The 24280-nt window shown below is 33.8% G+C and overlaps 1 protein-coding gene across 2 annotated transcripts in view; it reads left to right on the forward strand.

Annotated features, from left to right (window-relative positions):
* LOC127811424 (DUF21 domain-containing protein At1g55930, chloroplastic-like) overlaps positions 1-11577 on the forward strand; it is a 42922-nt gene extending 31345 nt beyond the window's left edge. Inside the window, exons 13-15 of one of the 2 annotated variants that reach the window (XR_008025683.1) lie at positions 7109-7285; positions 9286-10003; positions 10904-11577. Coding sequence is in view for 1 of the 2 variants with exons in the window: in XM_052351283.1 (XP_052207243.1) it covers positions 7109-7285; positions 9286-9543 (435 nt within the window). In the remaining variant the exon portion in view is untranslated. Of the gene's footprint in view, positions 1-7108; positions 7286-9285 lie in introns of both variants that reach the window. The other variant, XM_052351283.1, reaches the window with a different exon arrangement.
* Positions 11578-24280: the final 12703 nt, after the last annotated feature.

Raw genomic sequence — 24280 nt, forward strand, 5'->3', positions numbered from 1 at the left:
TTGGTGTATCCAAATGAAGGCTCTTTTGGGATCACTTGATGCATGGGAGCTTGTCCAAGATGGCTATGACAAGCCAGCTAACACTAAAGCTGAAGCCACCTTAAATCAAGAGGAAAAGAAGGCACTTAAAAATTCCCAAAAACAGATAACAAGGCATTATACACAATCTATCAAGGAATTGATGAGACGATGTTCTTAGTTGCCTTGGTAAAAACTTCAAAGGAAGCATGGGATTTACTTGAAAAAGCCTTCAATGGAATTGATAAGGTTAAGATCTCAGTTTGAGACTTTGTGCCATGAATGTTTGAAATTGATGACCAATTATTTTTCACAAGTAATTGGAGTTGTCCATCAAATGAGAAGAAATGGAGAGGACATCACTGATGTTTAGGTCATGGAGAAGATTTTGAGCTCATTGGAGTCAAAATACAAGATGGTGTCAATAGCCATTGAAGAATCGAATGATTTGGAGCAAATGATCATGGAGCAGCTTATGGGGTCGCTTCAAGGTATGAGGAGAGATTAAAGGAAGATGATAAACTCATTGAACAAGCACTGCAAACAAATCTAACACTACAAGGGAAGAAAGGCAAGTCAAGTAGAGGAGGCTCTCAAAGAGGAAGAGGATATGGTTGAAGAGGAAAAGGTGGTTGATATCAAAACATGGAGCTAGTTAGCAAAGGTGAAGCTAAAAACTCATCCAATCAAAGAGGATGTTAGCTTTGTGTAAACAATGGCACCTTACACCCAAGAGGGGGGGTGAATTGGGTGTTTATAATTTTTAAAAAATTTATGGAGGTTTTCAAAGATAAATCACAAAATAGTGAAATACAAGCAAAATGAACAATCAAAATATGCTACACACACAAGAAATTTAAAGCGGTTCAACTAAACCTAGCCTACCCTACTACTCTAGTTCCTCACTAGAGATTTTAAAATCCACTATAACCTCCTACTTAACCAAGTAGGCCCTCTAGCAAAACCGCTAGGAATTACAACCTCCTACTTATACACAAGTATCACTAGGAAATACAATACAATCTACAAAGAGAATAATCTAAGAGTTGATACTCTTAGTTACAAAGATCTCTCTAAAATATGCAACAAGGCTTGAACAAGATATTACAAAAGTGTCACGACCCTAGGGTTTGGCTAGGGTTCAAAAAGGAAATTGGAAGAATTCAGGAGAGAAATAGAGAAGAATTGGAGGAAGAGATAGAGCAAAAATAGAGAGAATGGAGGGAAAATAGGGGAGAACGAGAGAGAGAGAGGGAGAGGGGAGAAATTTGAATTCAACATACCCTTCTCTACATATTATAGCCTATTTATAGGTTGTTTAACTAAAAGTAGAATCTAGAAACAGCACCCATGTGCACTTTAACAGAATTAATAGTATCTCCTAACAAACAATTGTAACTAATTACAATATTGCCCCTCTAATATTCCCATTGGGTCATGACAATCCCCCTCCTTAAAAAGTTTCTTGTCCCCAAGAAACTTACATCTGCTGGCCCTATTCTTCATCCAATTCTAGTCTTCACAATTTGATTTATTCTTTGCATTTTCCTGTTCGTTTCTCTTACTTGTTTTGGCCTCCTTTTCTTTCTCTTCTTGGTTTTATCTGATATTCGAAAGAGGAGGAAACATCTTTTTGTTTAGTAGGTATTTCAAGCTCTCTTATAGGACCTCCTTTATTTTCCTCTAGTAAAATCAGCACCAACGCCTTTGCATGTTCAGTGGCTATGAAATATCCAACACTATCATCTGTTATGATTTCCTTGGTAGTGCCTAACAAACCAACAAAATCTTTTGCCACACTTTGACATTTTTTAGCTTTTTTTTCCTCCTCCTCATTGACACTATTCTGTAGACCCTTAAAAATTATTGTGTATTGTCATCAGGTATTAGAGGCGTATCTATTTCTTCAAGAAAAACAGACTTGAAATCTTCCAAATCCAAAGTTGTTGTGATCCTATCTTGTCTCGAGTTCATATCATCTTTTACTTCCTTATCTTAGGGGTGTGCATTTGGTTATAACCGAAACCGAACCACTCGATTTTAGCAACCAAACTGAACCGACCTTAAGCATATAACCGAACCGAACACCTACACTAACCCAAACCGAACTAACTAATTCTAAATTTGAGCTAACCGAACTGAAAACCTACCCAAAAAACCGAACCGAACCTACACAAAAACTGACCTAACCAAAACTGAATGGCAAATAATTAACATTCATTCATTCAACCTTATTTGTAGGAAAATAATAGCAGCCAAGTACAACAATGTGAAAAATGAAAAGAAAATTCGGAATTAGAATAAGACTTGATTGCCTCTATTCCGAATATGAAAACAACAATGTGACATCGAAGATTGAATGACAGAAAATGAAGCAAAACAAGATACAAATCGTGCAAATCAACAAGAAAGAGAACTGGACCTACTGGTGTTTTGAGAATGAGCAATGATATAAAAACATAAATTCTACACCAAGAGGACTTAGAGGAGGACTAACTGATTGATAACCATAAATTATAAAGAGCATCCAACATACGCTTTACGACATCATTCCAATGAACAAAGGAATTTAAGGAACAATCTTGAATCTGAAACAAATTAACAAACTAACAAATGAACAAATAGTGTTTACAATGGGAAGTCAAGACATATAAGGCGCAGGCACAATACAATAAGGCAGTTGCTTACCAATGGAATAATTTCCAGTGTTCTAAAAGGCGCTAGGCGCTAGTCAGGCGCCCGACTGGGGCCTAGCGCCTAGGGCGCCTAGGCGGCGACTTGGAAAATAGTGTTTTTTTTTAAAATTTTTTGATGCAATCTGAAAATCATAGATGATGGTTAATAAATAGTTTTAAATACATAGTACATACTGTTAGTGATGCTTGAAGGCGGCGGACTGAGAGAGAAAGGGGCTCGGCGGTGGCAGAACACAGAGGAGAGGCGGTGCGGTGGCCGGTGAGAGAGGCGACTAGTAAGAGAGGCGACCAGAGAGGTTGCTCGGTGAGAGAGGTGGTGCGGTGAGAGAGGCGGCTAGACAGGTTGTCGTTCCAGCAAGCAGCGGCGGCGGGTCTGGCGACGGCGAGGAGGGGAGCAACCGGCGACGCACCAAGATGAGACAACGAGAGGCGAGAGAGAGAGGAGGGGGGGAAATCTGAAAACGAAATGAAATGTAAACCCTAAAAACGATCTACGCGCTTAGCTGAAGAAAAGTGTGGGGGGCGGAGGCCTAGGCAGTGGCCGCCTAGGGCTGCGACTGGCGGCTAGGTGGCCGCCTAGGCGCGCCTGGAACCGCCTAGTCGGGGGGCTGCCTAAATGGGCCGCCTCCCCCAAAAGCGCCGCGGCTGGCGGCCGCCCGGCGCCTAGGCGGCCGCCCAGTCTGAGTTTTAGAACACTAATAATTTCCATTGACTATGTGAAGTCTAACGAAAATTTGGTCGATTCTTTGACCAAAGGAGTGACAAAAAAGCAAGTCGCATCTACATCTAAGAGAATGGGATTAAAGTCTGTGAAATGAATATTCCGATGGTAACCTAATCTAGTTGACTGGAGATCCCTAGATCTAGATTAAATAGGCAAACTAGATGGAAGAATTCATAGTTTACACACTAAGGAACTTATAGTTTATTCCCCAGTTCTCGATAGAAAGAGAGTGTGATCTGTCGATGATACAGGTAATATTGATATCTTGTTACAAGAGGAGTAGTGATAGAGTACTCTTAATTAATGATTACCTATGTGAGAGTAGAAGTGGGTTGCTTCTATGAGAACGATTTGGAAGGCTTGGGTTCTTTAAAGCTCTCATGAATTCAGGATGTTATCTAGGACCAAAATGGATACAGTTGTATAGAACTCTTTGGTACAAGACATGTTGTGCATGATATCCGTTGTCTCGATTTACCATAAGAAGGATAGTTCAAGAACCGGTCTCACTATTTCTTTTGTAAGTTCAATGGATGCTCACTAAGGAAGGTTTAAGTCCAAAAGACACCTTATCTGATGCATAATCTGTTTGTTTGCTCTCCGTGAAAGACTGTTATCCAGTTGAGTGCAATGTCAAACTAACCAAGGTGAAGGAAAGCTGGTGAATCCAACCTACTACAAGAGTTTGATTGGGAGTCTAAGATACTTGACATGCACAAGGCCCAACATTCTGTTTGGAATTGGACTAGTGAGTCAATACATGGAGGACCCTAAAGGCTTTGATTTAATGGTTGCAAGGAGGATTTTGCACTACATCAAAGGAATAGTCCAATATGATGCTATTCCTCACAGAACCAGGAGCTTATCTGATACAGTGATAGCGATTGGGCGTGAAGTCCTGATGATTGAAAGAGCACTACAGGTTATGTGTTCTATTTTGGAGGAACTGCTTTCTCATGGTTATCAAAGAAGCAGTTTACTGTTGCTTTGTCAACTTGTGAAGCTGAGTATGTTGCAGCTGCATCCTGTGCATGCCATGCAATTTGGTTAAGGAGATTGCTTAAAGAGTTAAAGTTGGACTTGGAACAAGAAGGTCCAACGAAGTTACATGTTGATAACAAGTTATTGCCTTAGCTAAGAATCCGGTTCATCATGAGAGGTCGAAGCATATTGATACTTGGTTTCATTTCATCTGAGTACAAATCAAGGCTAAGGAGATTGAGTTTGTGCATTTAAAGACAAACCATTTGTGCATCTTTGAAGCCAGCTTGGAATTGTTAACCGGAGCAAGCTTCGGGCTATTAACGGTGCAAGTTTAAGGGGGAAGAATATTGGATATTAAACTTTCCACAGAAGCCAAGAAGGACTAATGAATCTGGGAGAACAGAAAATGAAGATCTTGGTGTGAGAAAACACTGAAATAGATTCTTCGAGAATGCAATCAGGAAGGCCATTGGGATTTCAAAACAATCTGCTATGTGTTCTTCAAGTAGAAGATAAGGGTGAATTTATTATTATGTATTTGATTTCCTGATTAGTGTTTTGCCTGTAAGTAGACTTTGTAATCAATCATTTGAGATAACCCACCAAGAAATAGAGTTGAGATTTCTCTCCATTGAGTCCATAACACACACAAGTGTTTGTGAGAGTATGGAAGGAGTAACAACATGCTCCAACACCTTTTACGTTCCATTTCCATTTCCTACCAAATTATTTCCCATTTTAAATTTAATTCATTCCTACCAAATCAATGCCATTTTAAATTCCAGTTCCAATATATATTCTATTAACTGTTCCCCTTCCGAACAAGGTTTAACCTTTCATATTTATTCTCTATTTTTAGTTTGGTTTGGAATATCATTTTTAATACCGAACATGGATTAAGTAAGTTCAAATGTGTGGTGCACGTGAGGTGGACATATAATCACAATATTTGCAAATATTCAATAGATGACAACTTATAACTATTATTTTAATGCATTATGCATGTCGTAAGAATTAATGTTTTCTTATATTCAGAAAAGGTTTCCATTTCTTTCTCTTCCATATGCTGGAAAACACATTAGTTGCACTTTTTAGATTTAATTCATTCCATTTCCATTTCCTACCAAATTATTTCCCATTTTAAATTTAATTAATTCCTACCAAATCAATGCCATTTTAAATTCCAGTTCCAATATATATTCTATTAACTGTTCCCCTTCCAGACAAGGTTTAACCTTTCATATTTATTCTCTATTTTTAGTTTGATTTGGAATATCATTTTTAATACCGAACATGGATTAAGTTCGTTCAAATGTGTGGTACATGTGAGGTGGACATACAATCACGATAATTGCAAATATTCAATAGATGACAACTTATAACTATTATTTTAATGCATTATGCATGTCATAAGAATTAATGTTTTCTTATATTCAGAAAATGTTTAAATTTCTTTCTCTTCCAAATGCTAGAAAACACATTAGTTGCACTTTTTGACCTCTTTTCCAGAAAACCCGAGTCTCAATATTCCCGTTTGAATGATATCATTGATTATTTGATACACCTGTCTGAGCTTGAGTATCAAAAACAGAGGCCTAAAGAACCCTTACTACCTTAAGGATTTTTCATTTGCTGCAAAGGAACCAATTACTTAGGCATCCATGAAACAGAAGCTTCACTGCAACAATTATTGATGCATGCTGCAGTTGACTTAGATTACATATCCTTTCTTTGCACAGATGTTCAGAAAGATTTTATAGAGGATACGTGACATACTAAAATCCATACTCCCCTCTTCTCCCCCCTCCCCCCCCCAAAAAAAAACTGGCACGCGCACACACAAAAAAAAAAAGTCACATGCACAAAAAAGGAACCTTTTGAATTAGGGGGCCTGAGTTGCCACTCCAGTACCTCTTACACGTGTCTTGAGTTATATTTTAACCTTTGAGTTAATTAGTTTATCTGCAATTTATTTTTCACTGGACAATATGGAAATTTTAACTTTATTTTGTATGAAAAAATTTGTTGCGGTCATGTGTGAGCAAATCTCTATTATCTGATTATGGTTGGAAGTATAAAATCTTTTTCATTTTTTCTTGTTCATTTTGTTCTAGAAAATGTTATGGGCCATAAACCTTTAGTGGCTTGGTCCTTTTGCTTTTGTAAAGACTGTTAACACAACATCAACGTGAATTATATTTTTGTCTATGGCACTTGTAATGTTTATTGAGTCATTTGTGATATAAAATATTTTAATGTTGCTTCCCTGCTTGACCATAAGCCCAACTATATAATGTCTCTCGTGATAGTGCTAACTATGGCATGGTTGGACTTAATGTTTTTTTGCATAGCCCCTACTGTGGTTTTCTGATACTTCATATTATCAATTTAATAGTTCTATTTATGATTCTTTTTTTCATGTGCAAAGTTTAGAAAAATTATATCAATCACAGGAAATGGTTCTTATTGTGGTTTTTGGGTATGTTTTTATTACTTTACTAGTTCTATTGATGACTCTACCTTTTCTTCTTTTAGACATGCAATGTCCAGACAAATCAGCTCATGTCTGTCAAGTTCCATCAATTTCTTCTTCTCTGTTTTCTTGGTCAAAAAGTAACAGATAGAAAGAAACTGTTGATGTTTAAATACAATTTGACAGCTTATTCGTTTCCCTCTTTTCTGATAGGGTCATCAATATGAGACAGTGTCAGGTTTTATCTGTGAGGCATTTGGATATATTCCAAGGACTGGTGAGTCCATAAAAGTGGCACTTGAGAAAGCAAATGAAGAAGAGCGTGAATATAATGAAGCAGAAGCCGACCACCGAGATAAAAATAAAATGCATCTCACTTTTAAACTCGAGGTATGATTTTCATTTTTCTTTTGCAATGGAGTTTCTAATGCAAACAATCTCCAAAGTTTTGGGGTGCACAAGAGCTGTTTGAATTAACCAAGGATCATCTGAGATGCATTCATGAGTGAAACATATAAACTTCAATAGCCAACTCGATAAAAAGCAATGTGAATTTTAACAATTAATCTATAAGAGTATACATTTTTTTATTCTAACTTCACAAGTGGTTGATGACACGAGGAATGCATAGCCTGGACACCTGAAAATTTCCATTGGCCATGGCCTTTTCTTTCCCTTGAATGAGTTGAGAAGTTATTTGGCATAGGCTATGTAGTAAAGCTTTTCAGAAATTAGCCAAGGTTTCAAAATCTAAAGATTGACATGATACTTGATGAAATAACTGAATTAGATTTCTAGTAATATGTCTGGGCTGTACAAGGAAAATATGAGCATAATGATCTGACATTTCATGAATTTGTTGAGCTCAACTTCAAGACCATTAGCTCTTTCTGATTTGTTGTAGGGTTTGAAAGCAAGTTTGAAGAGGTAGGTTTTACCATTTGGCTGGCACCATAGCTTTGACTGGAAAAGGTTTTCTTTGTTGGTGTGGTCCTAATTCCTGTCCCAAATTGCCTGACTATGGTTTTTGGTACTTGAGCAATAGTTATCTAAAAGTACTCTGTTCATGGCGTGGTATTTAATAAAGCTGTGCAAGATGTTAGTCACATTTCTCACTGATCAACATTAATTCACCTTAATTCAGTTTTTCCATGTTGAATTTTTGTCCCTTCTTCAGTTTGAATGTCTAATTGAAAATGTGATGGTGCATTACTTTTGAGGCCATTCTAGTCAATGTTCCTTGCAGAGTTTATTGTTTGGTAATTTTTGCTGTTGATATTGTCGGAAGAGCTGGTAAAATTGTTAAGATTCCATAAAATATTTATGCCATTCTAGGATTTTGATGTTGGCTTTACAGATTTTATACAGTTATGTGCTTGATAATTTAGCTATGATATGTGCTAGTCCGTCCAGGATTTTATTAGCACAAAAGTTTTTTTTTTTTTTCAAGTTATTAGCACAAAAGTTAAAAAGGCACGTAGTCCAACAATTTGTAATTTAAGGATTGCATACTCCTGGCTTTTGAGTGCTTATGTGTAAGCTCGGTTAGTACGATTGTTGTGAGTGATTCAGTCAACAATAATATTACCATCAAATCTGAATTTTTTCCTGTAGCTTTGACTATTAGTTTATAGTTTCAAATTTTCCTGGCTTTGTAGTTTAAATATTGTGCATGAAGTGAGAATGAGATTGGTTGACGCATTCTGGGTTATAGGAACAGCAAAAAAAAAAAAAGAAAACAAAAGGTAATGTAGTGTTGACTAAAGTAACAACACTCCAGAATCCATAATCAGTAGTCACGGGATGTGAGAAGTATAAGTAGTTACTGCAAAGAAGCAGAAATTGGAAATGAAAGAACAGGAAGAGTGGAATAGAGTAGATTTTTCCATTCAGTGGTGGGTGACATTAGGGATGTAAATGGGTCCCCAATTAACTCCATTTCAGAGTTTGCAGAAAAGAAAGGGGGGGCACCACACAACAGCTTTTAGATTCTCATGTTCTCAATTCAGTAGGCTCAGAAATGTGATAATTATGACAGACCTAGAAGTTTAGCTGCATATTCTTTTTTCTTAGCTTCTCACATGTATGATAGCAACCAATTTAATGATTCAATATCTACAGCTTTTATGTGCATTTCGCATGTGTTGGCCTGAATGGCTCTAATATAATGCATCATGTTATTTTCCTGTACTGACTGTTTGATTGCTCAGACATCAGAACTGTTAGAAGTTTCCAATAGCCCCCCAAAGCCCCAAGTGGTGGCAAAAATCTAATATTCACCTTTTCCCCTTCATTTTCTACGCAATTCGGCACAGAAGAAATGCAAGTGCATGATCTTAATTGGCAATTTTAGAGAACATGTTACTGACATGTTGTAATGACTGTTGCAGATATTAGAAGGAAATGCCAGAAAGGTGAGTGCAGTTCGGTTTGAACGGGTAAACCATGATGATTCAATATTGGAGGCAAAGGAGGTGACTCGTTTAGTTCCTAAAATCATGAAAAGGAAACGGAGTGGCATTGGAGACTCAGAAAGGACTGACTATGATGAAATGCCATACCAAAAGAGGATAGATGATGACTTTTCCAATGGCTATGTTGTTAATGAACAAAATGAATATGGCCATGAGCATCAGAGTAAACAGTAGTTGCATTATTCACACACTTCCCATTCTTACAACAATATAAAGGGTTTTAAGCAGTGAAAACATCATAAAAACGGGAGTAAGCAAATAAACTGATACTGGTAAAATTTTCAGAGATGAAGAGAAGTGTCAATATCTGAGTCCTCAAAGTTGCTTGGTCTGTACATGACTGTCTCTCTGTACTGTGAGTTTGCTGAGGTTGGATTCTCAAAGGACTGGAGATCAGATTGCCTCCTTTGCAAATTATGGTGGAGGGAGGTGGAAGAACTTTGAAGAGGCTGCCTGGGTGGAACAATTAGTTCAGAGTGGAAAAATAACCTGGATGGGTCATTACATGTGGTTGAACCAATGCGTTGGAATTCAGTTCGCTGTCGCAAGAGTTCCCTCTCCTCTCTGATCTCCTTAGCTCTCTGCAGCTGTCTGAACCTCTCTTGCAGAAGAGCAATGGAGGAATGACTGACAGGTGAGTCGCCTTCCTTCCTGCTCATCTTAGATTAAGAACTGGAAATGGTTGTATAGAGGTCCTTTTAATGGTTCTTGAAATGGCTATAAGCTATAGCCTATTATATATATAAGGGGGATCCCTGTCACTTGAAACCCATTCATGCACGCATATGTAGCTACTGTAGTATGTCGTCTTTTTTTTTTTTTTTTTTGGTAGGGAGCTACTGTGGTATTTCTTATGCATAAACATGTGTGTGTAATTTAAAAAATGGGGGGGGGGGGGGGGGGGGGGGGAGGATCAGCACCAATTATAGGATGCAACGTCCAAGAAGGAAAAGTTACAATGGTAATTTTAGGAGTGTAGGATTTGATGAAGAGGCAAAAGGGGGCTAAGAGAGGCAGAAAAGGGTGGGGGAGAAAGTCCAAGAAAAGCTGGAGTGTAGCTTTTGGAAAGGCTTCTTAGTGTGGAATAAAAGGGAAGGATGGTATTTACTCTGTCGGCTGTTGGGCTTTGGAGAAGATGGTGCCCTTTTTGGTTGGTTTTTGGAGGTATGCCTATAATTTCTTTTCTTAGCTTTTAAAAGATTTACCCTATTTTGTTTTGGTTTTGGATTGAGCAAACAAAACAAGAAAGAGGGAATAAATTATGGGGCTTCAATGTTTTATCTAGTTGTTTTGGGGGCATCTGTCTTTTTTATCTCTTATGATTATATCAAGTTTCTTGTGATTAGGGTCCTCCTCTCATAGTTTGGATTAAAACGGGATAAGTATGTTTTGGGTGTCAATTTAGGGCATAAAATGTTATATAAATTGTTATGCCAAATGTAGAGGCAGGTTTTCTTGTTTTTTGCCTTTATTTTCTAAATTAGATCTGTTGAGAATAGTGTTTGTTTTGTTTTATCCTTTTTGATCTTATTAGAAGAGGATTTATTTGTGTTAAGAAGTTGAGCTTCGAAGACACTGTTAAAATGTGCTGAGAAGAGGAGTTGTTGGTGGAAGGGAGGAGGAGAGGTGGGGGTGGGGGAACACTGTGAGAAGAGTGGAAGATAGCGAGCGACCAAAAGTACAAAAGGAAAGAATCATGGAAGAAAAGAACACAAGGAGCCAGGCGAAGAAGGTGGAGGAGGAGGCAGGCAAGCAGGCAACAATACAATGCCCGCCAAAAATCTTACTGATTTTAAAGATGGGATTTGTGGTGGATGGATGTTATCTACCCCTTTGTTTCTTTGGTTCTGTCGTGAGGCAACACTCTTCTTCTCCTTTTTTTTTTTTTTTATTTCTTATGGATCTGACTTTTTCCCATTCTTCCAATGCTTCAATTCTTTTCTTTCAGCATCTCTGTATCAATAGCATTTTAATATCAACAACATATCCATTTTGAAACCCCAACCCCCACCCCCGCCCCCGCCTCGAAAATAGGTATGATAGTCTTAAACAAGATATCATGTATCTTGATTTCATCAAAGATGTTACAAATAGAGATTTTTGTTATTTTAGAAATTATATAATCGATCTCATCGAATGAGATTAATACTCACAATTGTTCAAGTTTTAGAGTGACCAATGGAAGAGTGACCTTTACTTGTTTGTACTTATTTCTTTCATAATGGGTAATGTATGGTTTATTTGCTTAATGTTTAGGTCAATTCATAAATGGGGATTTTATGTATAATTAAAATGGTCATATCATTGATAGATGTTGAGTATAGTGGAATATGAAAATGTTATTTAAATACTTAATTTTGATACTTTGATTGATATTCTATATTAATATTTTATACATTTATATTGATATGATACGAAATGTAAAATATTAATACAAAGTATCACTACAAGTGTTAAATTGAGTATTTAAATAATATTTTTAAATGGAATAAGATTTAATGAATATTTGTTATGGGAAAAAATGGTATTCTAACACTTCTAAGGCTTGGTTTAAGACATACCTTTGAGGTTCTAAAAATGACAATTATCTTCCTTTTTTAACTTTCTAGATTTTGTTGCATTAACCTTTTGCTATTAATTTCAATTAATATTCTTAAAATTTCCAAATAACCTCTTTTTTTTTTTTTTTTTTCTCTCCCTTTCTTCCTCGCAACCGTCCTTTCTTTCTCGAGGCTGATGTTTTCTATCCCTCCTTCTCCAACAATGGCAACGATAACAATTATGTGTCCCTCCCCCTTCTCCAGTCAAGATGTGAAACCTCATTTATGATCTAGGCTCATTATTCTTCAAGGATGGATGGCTACTCTTGCGTTGGCTTTAGGGATCTTCTCTTCTAAGGGGGTGTTTGTTTAAATGAGCAAGATAAGGTGACATCAAGATAAGATTGCGATGTTTTTCGGATCAAGATATGAAATAATCAAGATAAGACTGGGAAGCATTTCAAGATTTCTATCAGACTGTTTGTTAAATTTTTTAGAATCCACTGATAATTGTATTTTTTTTTTTCATATGTTTGTTAATACATATAATAAGCACTAAGATAAGGGTTTTTTTTTATCAAAATATCCATATTATCAAATTTATGATTAAAATAGTATTTTTTGATTAATATGAATTGTTAAAAAAAATTAAGATTAAAATTAAAAATAATATTTTATTTTTCAAATTCATGTCCAAAAATAAATTTAAAAAGAGTTAAATAAAATATATATAGAGAGAGGAATTTAAATTTTAAAAATCAATAAAATGAATAATGTCATTTAAATTTTAAAAATTGTCAAAACATATAATAATTTAAAAATATATTAAAAAATATTAATTATAAGAGTTAAATAAATAAGATGTTTTAATAAATTTAAATATTTAAAATGCACTTAATGGCATTAATTATCTTACAAGGGGCAGATAAGTAATTCAACCTTATTTTGAAAGAGCAAGATAAATTTATCCGAGGGGGAGGTTGAATAAATTTATCTTGAAAGGGAGAGATAAGAGGTCACATGAGATCTTTTCCAGAAATGGTTAGATAAGGTTAACAAATATGTTGGAAATACCAAACATCCGGAATGCTTTCCATATTTAATCTTTTCTCCCTCATATCTTGATTAATAAACACCCCCTAATTGAATTGTTAGTAACCAACTTTTGGGTGGGTGCATCTTTAACAACTATCTTCTTTAGTAAATTTCAATCTGCAAGTAGAGGTCTCATTTGTCTCTAACTCCAATATAGGGTTGGTAATGGAGAGCGTATGAGTAGCGTATTTTTTCTATCACCTCTATACCTGAATCCAATGTTTTAAAAATTAGACCGGAGAGCGAACCGGTCTATTAATTGGGTCACGGGTCAGTTGGTCCAACCGATTAGACCGGAGTAGTCTGACCGGATGATGTTATATATATATATTTTATAATTAAATAATATATATATTTAAAATACTAATATTCTATATATTATTATGAGAAATGCTATTATTAATTAATATATAACTAATATTTTATATATAATTGTTATATATTTGTTAAAAAATTAATTAAGAATTAAAAATTTAAAAATAAGTGTGAGGGTGAAAAAAATCGGGGTCAATCCGGTTTCCGGTTTGATCGGATTTTGACTAGTTTTGACTGGGTTGATGAAGATTTGATTTTTTATGTCAAACCGGATCGGATAGACCACCAGTTCCCAATTTTTCTGGTCCGATCGGCCAGTCCGGTCCGATTTTTAAAACAATGCCTGAATCTGAATTCTTGTCTCTATCCTTACAGTTGTACCTTCATCCATATACTTGCAGGGTATTCGTGTATCTAGTCTAGTAAAAACATCAAAAGAAAATTGTCAACAACGAGAATAAACAAATATAGCATTTGCAACATTGTGAGTAACAAGTATTCAGAAGCTTGAAAATCCAACAAATTAGGTCTAATTGATGATCCCCACCTTGTTATAGAAATGAGTTTGACAAACTCAATTTGGTTCACTAATCAAGTAAATGAATTTGAAAGTGACTATTATCAAATTTTGTTAGATAATTTTACAAATAGTTAATTTACTTCTCTATTTGATGAAAGACTTTTTAACTTTAATATATATAATAATTATGTTAGGCTTGTAAACTAATCATTTTGTGTTTGTAAAATGAAAATGTATGATTGGATTTAGGGGTTTTATTTGTCTCTCACATTTAAATTATAATTCATAAATATATAAAATAAAAAATATATTAATTAATAATAACACGTGATGGTGGGTTCCATCCCTGCCCTAGCGAGAGCATTTGAAATATGCCTCCGTTCGAAGGTATTTTTGTTTTGTACACAAACCCTTCCTAAGTGAGGAAGGTATGGCATAAAATGTCTTTCGTGGTGAATTTTAGACCAAAATCAAGGATCGAGTCTTGCAAGCAGTAGTGTGGGGTACCTCTTTCCAAAGTGAGGGGGGCTCCTTGTGCGCGGTGAGTCCGGGTCTAACCACTGCGTCCGACTGGATCACTATGATTAATCTCCTCTCATATTCTGTCGGACCAGGTATGAGGTGACTGAAATGAGCGATTTTACCTTTTGAACCAAGTCTGGCAAGTACTCATGAAATTGTCTTCCCTCCCCTGCTCTAATGGATTCTCTCTCCTTGTAATAACTAGAAGTAACAACAATGGGATTGATATCTTAGTGATGGGGCATTTCTATAACCCAGTGATATATAGGAGAATTGCTGGAGTCTTTATTTTTTTAAAAAAAAAAAAAATACATCATATTTTATATATAAATATTTTTGTAACTAAATAAGTTTTCTATAATTATACTATTTTTTTTTTGTAGTTTTTATATATATATATATTATATTAGATTTTCATTGTGTTTTAATAAGAGAAAATTAAATAGTTTAGAGAGAGAAAGGAGAGTGAAGATGAAAGAAATTAAGAGTAAAATAATTAATTTATTGTAGTTTTCAATGACAGATGGATAAAATTAAGGATTTTGGGGGGGGGGGGGTCATTCCAATTTACTTTTATTTGTTTTTTAATTTAATGGATAAGAAAGATTTAGTGGTGCTAAATAATTGAAAATTGATAAAATCCCAAAAGTTGATTAAAGAAGGGGTTTGATTATTATTATTATTATTATTATTATTTGTTGTTGTCAAGCATAGACAATGGGAAAAAAATAAGAGAAATGAGTTGATTAAAGAAGCTTGTGGGATTGCTATAGTTCAGAGCAGGCAGGAGAGGAGGGGAGGGGGTTGGAGGCAGAAGAGAGACAAGAAGGTGGGGAGTGAAATAGTAATGGTGAGTAGTTGACAACTCCCTTGGACTCAAGTGGTCGGTTTCTTGCATTTGTATGGTAAAATGAAGCATAAGGAACAAAGCTTAGGACACACTCTATTGTTCTCTTTTTTTGGGGGGGGGGGGGGGTAATCCGGATGGACCCCTACACACACTCACCACCCCACCCCCCACCCCAATTCAAAAACTTCTTTGCCATTGTCAACAGAGTTGTAGTCTTCATGGTACGTATTTAACTTTTTTTAGATAGTATTTGTGAATTAAAATATAGACCAAAAAAAGAGAAAAATATTCTAAATTTTTGTCATTTTTAATGTATTTGTTAAATTTATCTGATGATATTTAAAAAATAAATCACATGAGTTCTTATCAAGGTTTTTTTAAATATATTTATTTTTCTCCCCTCAAGATAAGCATATCTTGATTTTTACAAATTAAAAAAAATAACGTTTGTATCTTTAGTGTATTTTAAAAAATTTAATAAAAATCTTAAAATATTTTTTAATTTTATCTTGATTATTTTATATCTTAATCTGAAAAGCATTTAAACTAATTTTATTTTATTTATTTTAATAAATGCTACTTTAGTAAATATACACTCACACACAAGGTGAGAGTTGCTTTATTGAATGATCCCTATAGATAGAATGAGTGACCCGTAGTAAACTATAAGTAAGGTAAATACCTTTCTTGCAAAACTATGGGTCACATTAATTAAGCATTTCAAATGATAACATCATAAATTTCTCTTCTTCCAAATTTTTAAATTTTTCTTTTTTGGCTTGTTTTAGGAGAGCTATATATTAGCTTTAATTCATTTATACAACACAAATGAACTATTACTAAACATAGTTAATTGACTTAATTCACCTTACCAATCGAATTTAAAGGAGCGGAATGGAATTTGAAATCCCAACTAGAAGTGGGAAATTTGCCCTAAATTTCCAATCAAATATAAAAAATAAAGTAGAAAGAAAATTACATAGTTGAAGGGCTTTGACACAATTTTTTGTTTTATTTATTATCTTTTATTTAGTTTTGTTGTCACTTAAAATTTTATGCTTAATTTCTTTTTAGTTTTGAGTTACTTTTCTATTTTTGTGTATTTTTCTCTCCATGATCTCACTCGGTTCCTACTTCGTGCCACTATTCTAACAAGTCATCATCTTTAAGAGTTAACCCATGTTCTATCATTGCGTGACACTTTTCAACGCAATGGGGCAATGGGGCATTGAGAATGGTCTCTTATCATATTCATGTTGGATTATTGATATATATATATATATATATATATCTCTGGTGATCAGTACACGCATGCAATCTTGTGGAGATACTTATTTGTGCTGTTATTATTTGTCGCCCAAAGAATAATAAAGCTGGCTTCGCTCCTCATCATCATCCACCTAATTAATTAGAGTTGTGTCACCACACAAGGGTCCGGGTTAGTGACAAATTAAGTGGTACGTACTGGCTAGAGTTGTGTATGGTGATAGTGTGGAAGCGCACATTGAGTGATCTTGGGGTTGGGCATATTGACAAACAAGTTGTTGTGCATTAGCGGTAGATGCATGTATAAAAGAAGGTGGGTGGGTGTGTTATAAATATACACTACGCTCTAAGCGCTTCCAGATAAAGAGTAAATAGGAGGAGTACTCACACAGCACTGAACTGACTAGTCCAGGAACTTCAAGGTGAGGGTAAGCTAGAATCCAAGCTACAAAGGCATTGCAAATGTGGGTGGGAGAGCATATAAATATGTTACAACCCAGCACTTCCCAATGCAAGAGGCAGCAGCAGCCATATATATTAATATTCCTGTCTGTCTGTCAGATTACTGATATATTTATTTATGAGTAAAAGTATCTATTTTTATCAGCTACGTTGCTTATATGTGGTGTTATTATTCGTCCAAACCAACACTTGTCAATGCAAGAGGCAGTTGTACGTGTACGTTGAGGGTGGAGGGGTGGCGGGTGGCTTTCATATTCAACGAACAAGATTTTGAAGTTTGTTCGATAAACAGATCAAGCCTGAACATAGGTTGACTGACTTATTGCCAACTTATTCACATTTCATGCAAAACCCTCAAGTAAAAATTATATATATTATAATACTTATTATATATAATATACTACAATATTATATATATTATATATGATATTGCAAGGTAAATTGCCCCCAAAATCCCACATGGTTTGGATCATCTGCATAAAGGGCTCTTGTGATTTAGAGATGATCACTATATAATTAGTCTCTATGGTTTTTATTTTTTACTCATAGACCTCTTTTATCAATAACAGTGTTAATTAAATTGTAATTGTATCAAATTAACCTAAATTTAACAAGAAAATAAAAAATCAAACAAGCAAAAAAAAGGTAAGAAATCCATCACTCATGAGTTGGAACTCGTTGGTCGTGGTTACAGTTGTTAATGAACCATCAATGACTAGAACATAAAGAGATGGAAAGAGAGATGGGCAAAGGCATTGGTCTTTGTCATGGCGATGAAGATGATTTGGGGAAGTAGATCTGGGGAATGGTAGTTACAAGGCATTTCATCGATTTCAATTGGTTCCAGTTAGTCCATCGCAAGAACCCATCGATCGTTGGTTTTAAATAGATGATAAAGTTATAGAGAAATATATAAGGTGACAATTACAACTTTCGAAAAGCCATGCACCACCTCAACCATAGCAACAAGAAAATGGGGTAGTGACAACCAAGGTTTTGCAAGGGGGAGAGAGCGGAGATCGGGAAGAAGAAGAATAGAGAGAAGTGAAAATTGTTGGCAAATGCAGCATCAACAAAACAAGGCAACAATGATTGGTTTTGTGGAGAGAAATAGAGAAGGGGTGAGACAGAGACAAGCAAATAGACAATGAAAGAAAGAAAATGAGAAGATCAAAAAGAAAGAGAAAGGTGACAGGCAATAGGTAATTAAAAAGAATGTTTTTAGTGTGATGAGGTGAAAACAACTCATAATAGTGCTTGCAATTAGGGGTAAGTAGAAGTTCAAATAAACCAATTTTTTGGTCAGTTCAATTCAATTTTTCATAAGAAGCGGTTTCGTTCGGTTACATTTTTTTCTAAAAATCGGTTATTCGGTTCAATTCAATTATTTTGATATAAATAACCAAAGAACCGAACCAAACCATGTATATCGTATTACTCGTGAAGCACCACTTCCCCCTCTTCCCCAGCGGCACCCAAGGCTGAGTCACTCACCTGGAAGGCTGGATCGAGACGGACATGAGATGCCAAGAGAGACCAATATCAATAAAGAGAGAGACCCATTGAACCCTAATAGATTTTGTGTTCGTCACCATCGGTAATCATCACCTCCGCCTTCGACGCCTTTCCTTTTACTGTCAACAGTCGATCGCCCAACCTTTCCCTTCGCCGATTGACATCCCCTTTGTTTCCTTCGTTAGACCCACACTGATGATGGACCTAACACACACCATTCTTTCACTTTCTTGTTTCTTCCTTTCCTTGTACTTAGACGATTGACCCATACCAACGACGACCAACCATCGACAAAGGCTAGTATCGATAGTTAGGTTAGGGTTTTGTAAGATTTTTTAATTTTATTGACTTTCAGTGAGATTAGTTTCTTGATGTATTTCTTCGTTTGCATTACGGGTTTTTCATTTGCACAAATGGCTTTGTATTCTCTCGTATGTATTTCCTTTAGTTCTTTCTCATTGTAAATGGTTTTACATTTTTCTATATCAATTGATGTTACTCCTCTATTTCATTTCTATAAATCGGTTTGTTTTTATATCAATTTATGGTTTTGCACAATCATTTTTAAGTTATTGATTTGGTTAACTTGATTTAGATTTCGATTAGTTGGGATTAGTCAGTCAGTTCAGTTCGATTATTACATGTGGTTCAATTAGTATTTTTTGATAAGTTCGCTTCAGTTATAATCGATTGCACACCCTTACTTGCAATAATGCAAGAAATAGAGAAAAATAATGATAAATGGTGATTGACGACGTGCAACATAGGCAAAAAAAGTAACGTGAGTGACAATAAGGATTGTTGGCTCGTCTTTGGCGAAAGAACAAAACATGTTTTTCAGTGTTGTTTTTTGGCTATTTTTTTTTAATTTTGTTTGTTTAAATGAGTTTTAAATTTACTTAGTTATCATAATAATATTAATTTAATTTAATTAATATTTAAATAACAGAGGGGATGTCCAAAGAAAACTTTTAAACCACATGGACTTTTAGAGTCATTTCTGAATCATAAAGGGTCTCCATACAAATGAACCAAACTACAAGGAGTTTGATTATAATTTATCTTATATTATACATTCTAATATATACTATAATAATAATAATATTTTATTATACAAATGAACTTAGAAAGGTAAAAGAGCTTCTTCATGAACATAAACTAATAGAGCTTGAACACGAAAGAATGTTGACAAATAGAATTTGAACACTGTCTATAAAATTCAACTCTTAAATAAATCTAGCTTTAACTTATGTTGTACGGAAACATTTCATAGAAACCGATTCCCCATTTCTGAAACGTTTCTCATTCTCGTTTTAAACCCTATTTATGTTTATTTTTTTTAAAAGAATGTTCATTTTCAAATTTTTATTTTCTATTAAAAATATTTTTCGTTTCTGTTTCCGTATAACATAAGCATTAACACCTAAAAATAAATGAACAAGTCGAAAGAGAAGTGAGCTCGACTCGGTTGACTCTTTTACATCCCTAAATACTACTCAATTGTAAATAATACTTCACCAAATAACCACATAACTGGATCAAACATTTGAAGATTTCTCTTGTCTAAGAATGCTTTTGTTTGCTAAATCAAAATCTAAATAAAGATTAGTTAGAAAGCCAAGACTCAACCTGATCCAACTGGAAATTCATTGAGTTAAATTGGCTTAATTTTAATTTACGAATGAGTTAATTTTGGTCCTAAATTAACAAATTTGATCGTGATTAATTAGGATCGGATCAATGCCTTTACTCATGAACACCCATTTTGAAACCATCTCCAAATTGAAGAAAAAAAAAAAAAAAAAATAGAAGGCACCATTTACTAGGAGCTTTCTAATATTGCATTCACCTCATTTGTCATTAATAAATCAAGCAAAATGACCATTTTGCCCTTGAATTTAAGATGTTTTCCCTCTTTCTTTTTCTCTCCTCATATCTTTTTCTTTCTCCACCTTCGCTCATGTCATTAATGACAACTATTAGTGATGGGGTTACCACACAATGATGGGAAGAAACCCTTTGTTAGTAATCGATGATAGGGTTTCCTTTTCAATCACTGACCAACGAACAATAACTGTGCAATAAGCTAGGGTTTAAATCCTATCCTTATGGGTTCTTATAAAAATCCCCTATTGGGATCAACAAGGGCTTATCTTAAAAGGGTTGTTAGTACTAGTGGTTTGGTGGTAGAAATGAGAGTCATCGAATCATAGTGATTGTGTTGTTGGTGGAAATGTCATGACAACAAACAATGTTTTAGCTGTAAGTTTTTCTCTCTCATTAAAAGGTAAGAACCCCGACAATTGGAATGAACCCAGATTTTTAGGTTTGAAAGTTTGATTCCTTTAAACCTAATATGTTGAGTTATGTTTTGATGATGAATACTAATTAATGCAAAACTTTAATATGAGTTTTTAAGTAGTAAACATATATTTAACACTGAAAGAAAGTAGTTAATAAAGTAAAACTGTTTATTAATCAGTTTAACATGTTTATTACTTAGAAAATCTTAATTGTAATTGATTAATAATGTTTGAAAATGTTAGTTTTAACTAATTTTTAAATATTATTCGAGTATTAAATATCTATAATCGAGTAAAGTATGCTATGACTTGAAGATTAATCAACTAATGCTTAAGCTTAATAGAATAATAATCCTTTTTGATTGAGTAAGAAAATATTTTAGTTGAGTAACAAGTGATTATACTTGACTAACATATAATTTTAATCGAGTAAGACTTGATACTTAATGAATTAATCGATTATATGCTTGTATTACTTGAGTATGTGATGATATAGTATTAACTCAGTAATCAATATGTTAATCAACTATGTGACATATTAGTTGAATAACAATACTCATTAATCGAGTAAGAAATAGGATTAAAATGACAAGTTTCTATATTCTTACCCTTAATCAACTAAATTGAACTTGTAATTGAGTAATGTTACACTTTAATCAAGTAATCAAGAGTCTTACTCAAGTAATAATTTATGAGCAAAATGTCAATTTTCTATACTTTAACACTAATCGACTAAAATAATGTGCTTAATCAAGTAACATATATATGTCGTCGATTGAAGTCTATGTATCTACTTTGTTAATTGACTAAGAAGTAATTTGTACTCGAGTAGAGATGGGAAATGGGCCGGCCCAGCTCGGCCCGTTACTGTAGTAAACGGGCCGGGCCGGGCCAGCAATATGTGGCCCACAGCCCGGCCCGGCCCACCAAAATAGCTCGTGGGCCGGCCCTCTAAAATGGCCCGGCGCGGCCCACCAAAAAAAAATATTTAAAAAATTATGTTTGTATTTAATAATTATAAACATAATAATTAAAAATTATGTTTCTTGTAAACATAATTTTATTGTAATGTTTGTAAACATAATTTTAGTGTAATTTTTGTAAACATAATGTTTACTGTAAACATCATAATTTTACAAACATCAAAATTATAAGTAAACATTAATAAACATATTTTTAAAAAATATTAGTTACATTTGGAAAAAAATAAAAAATATATATTTAAAAAATTATATATAAAAAAATTAAAAATAAATGGCTCATGGGCAGGCCCAAATAACCAGGCCCACGGGCCGGCCCTGCCCAGCAGGCCCATGGCCCGGCCCACTTTGGCCCATTTATTAAGGGCCATAGGGTCGTGCCGGGCCCAAGTTTCCATTTCTTTGGCCTGGCCTGGCCCATCTCCCTCGTGGGCCAAATTCGACCTGGCCCACCAAATTAGTGGGCCAAGCGAGATGCGGGCCGAGTCGACCCGGCCCGCCCATTTCCCATCTCTATACTTGAGTAATAATATATTTTAATCAAGTAATATATTTAAAGTCTCAAATGGTTAAAATGTTAAAATGAGCTTTAACCGAGCAACATCATCATTTAGTTGGGTAACATAAATTTTAGCCAAATAATGAATGTGCAGTTGATAATCTTAATCGAGTAAGATTATTCAACAATCGAGTAATATCTAATCTTAGTCGACTAACACCTAACATTACTCGACTAATATTGTGTTGAGTTTTAAAAATATAGTCATTACAGATAATATTAAATGTACACAATTTTGATTTCCAGACAATTTAACTATTGCAAAAAGTTGTGTGAATATTCTTTCATATAATTTAACAATGTTTTGAGCTTAAAGAATATATAATAACTGTTGAAACAGTATAAAATAAAATATATAGGTTTCAATTTGTTATCCTCTGGACCAAAGCTATGGAGGGCATTGAAGTACCTAAAACTATAATGCTCAAGGCATGCACAAAAATAAGGTAACTGATTTTGAAATTAAGTTATCTCGAGAAGAATGAAAAAGAAGAAAAAGAAAGAGAAGAGTTGAGCCTAAAGCCATCTGTTCTCTTGTCTTCTACAAGGTGATCTCATATTAAAAGGGAGGGTAAAATGGCCCCAAAAACATAATTTTATTGATACAGGAAGATTCTATAAAGAATTACTCTCTTATCTATGCAATCATGGATTTTTTTTTTTTACCGTCATTTCTATTTTCAAATCTCTTTCTCTCTACAGTTAATTATATAATTTAGTTTGGAACCCTTATTCGTTGCCAGCCACCAGTAACTTTTTTTTTTTTTTTTTCTGTTTCCTATAATTACAATAAAGAATGGGCATTATGAGAATTTAAAAAGAAAATTAACAACTGGTTATTAGTGGCGAGGGAGATAAGTGGTTAATACTTCTAAAACTAATAAAAGATGGTTCTATTTTTAGAAGTACAAGAATAGTCAGTCTATTTAATAAAATTTAAAGGGTAAATTACTATTTTTCCATGGGAAATTCATAATTACATTCCAGAAATATTCCTATTATCCCTTTACATTTCAATTTTGTCAATTTCTTTTAACAAAAATTTTAAAAAGATCATATTATCTATCCTAGCCCAAAAAGCATTTAGGGGTAAATTACTATTTCCCTCTAAAGTTAGATAATATTCGTATTCACATCCTTACGTCTTAAAAACATCCTTATTACACCCTTACGTTTCAATTTCGCTAGTATCAATTAATAAAAATTAAGTAAAGATCGTATTGTCCATTCTTATTATTAAACCATACATGATTCATATAATTTTGTATGAATTGTATCATAATTATGTATCTGTGAAATATTTAAACTTATTGCATCATCTTTTAACATAATATTTTATACCTTTTTATTAAAATAAATTAATTGTGTACTATTGTAGCCATAATATATATGAACTCACATAAATTTTTTATAATTAATATAATATTTAACTATTTCTCATCAATTTTCTTTTTTTGTTTTGTTTATTTTTTTTTTTGTTAAGAAAAAATATTTATTCCATTTTATTCATTTTCCTTCACAAGATTAAATATTTATGTGTAAAATTTATCTATATATATATTTTTTCTTAAATTTATGTTTTCAAATGTATATATGTATTATAGGAGTAACTCACATGTAAAAAAATAAAAATTATAATTTTTTTTTTATGATTAAGTTTACTTTCTAATTTATTTAGACAAAATTTAAAATAAAATAAGTTAAATTTAAATAAAAAATTTAATTTTAAATATATAATAAAATAGGTTGCGTAAAGTTTAAATTTTATTAATATAATTTGTTTATTTAATTTTTTTTACAACTTATTTTAATTAAAAAGAAAAGTATTTGTAAAATTATTAATAAGTTATTTGAAACTCATTTATCACGTCAACAATTTATTATAGATATTAAAGGAATTGAAACGTAAGGGGTTAATAATGATATTTTCAAAACATAACGATGCAATTATGAATTTCACCTAATTTGAAGGGAAAACAGTAAT

This window comes from Diospyros lotus, chromosome 10, assembly GCF_014633365.1.
Source record: "Diospyros lotus cultivar Yz01 chromosome 10, ASM1463336v1, whole genome shotgun sequence".
NCBI classification, from domain to species: domain Eukaryota; kingdom Viridiplantae; phylum Streptophyta; class Magnoliopsida; order Ericales; family Ebenaceae; genus Diospyros; species Diospyros lotus.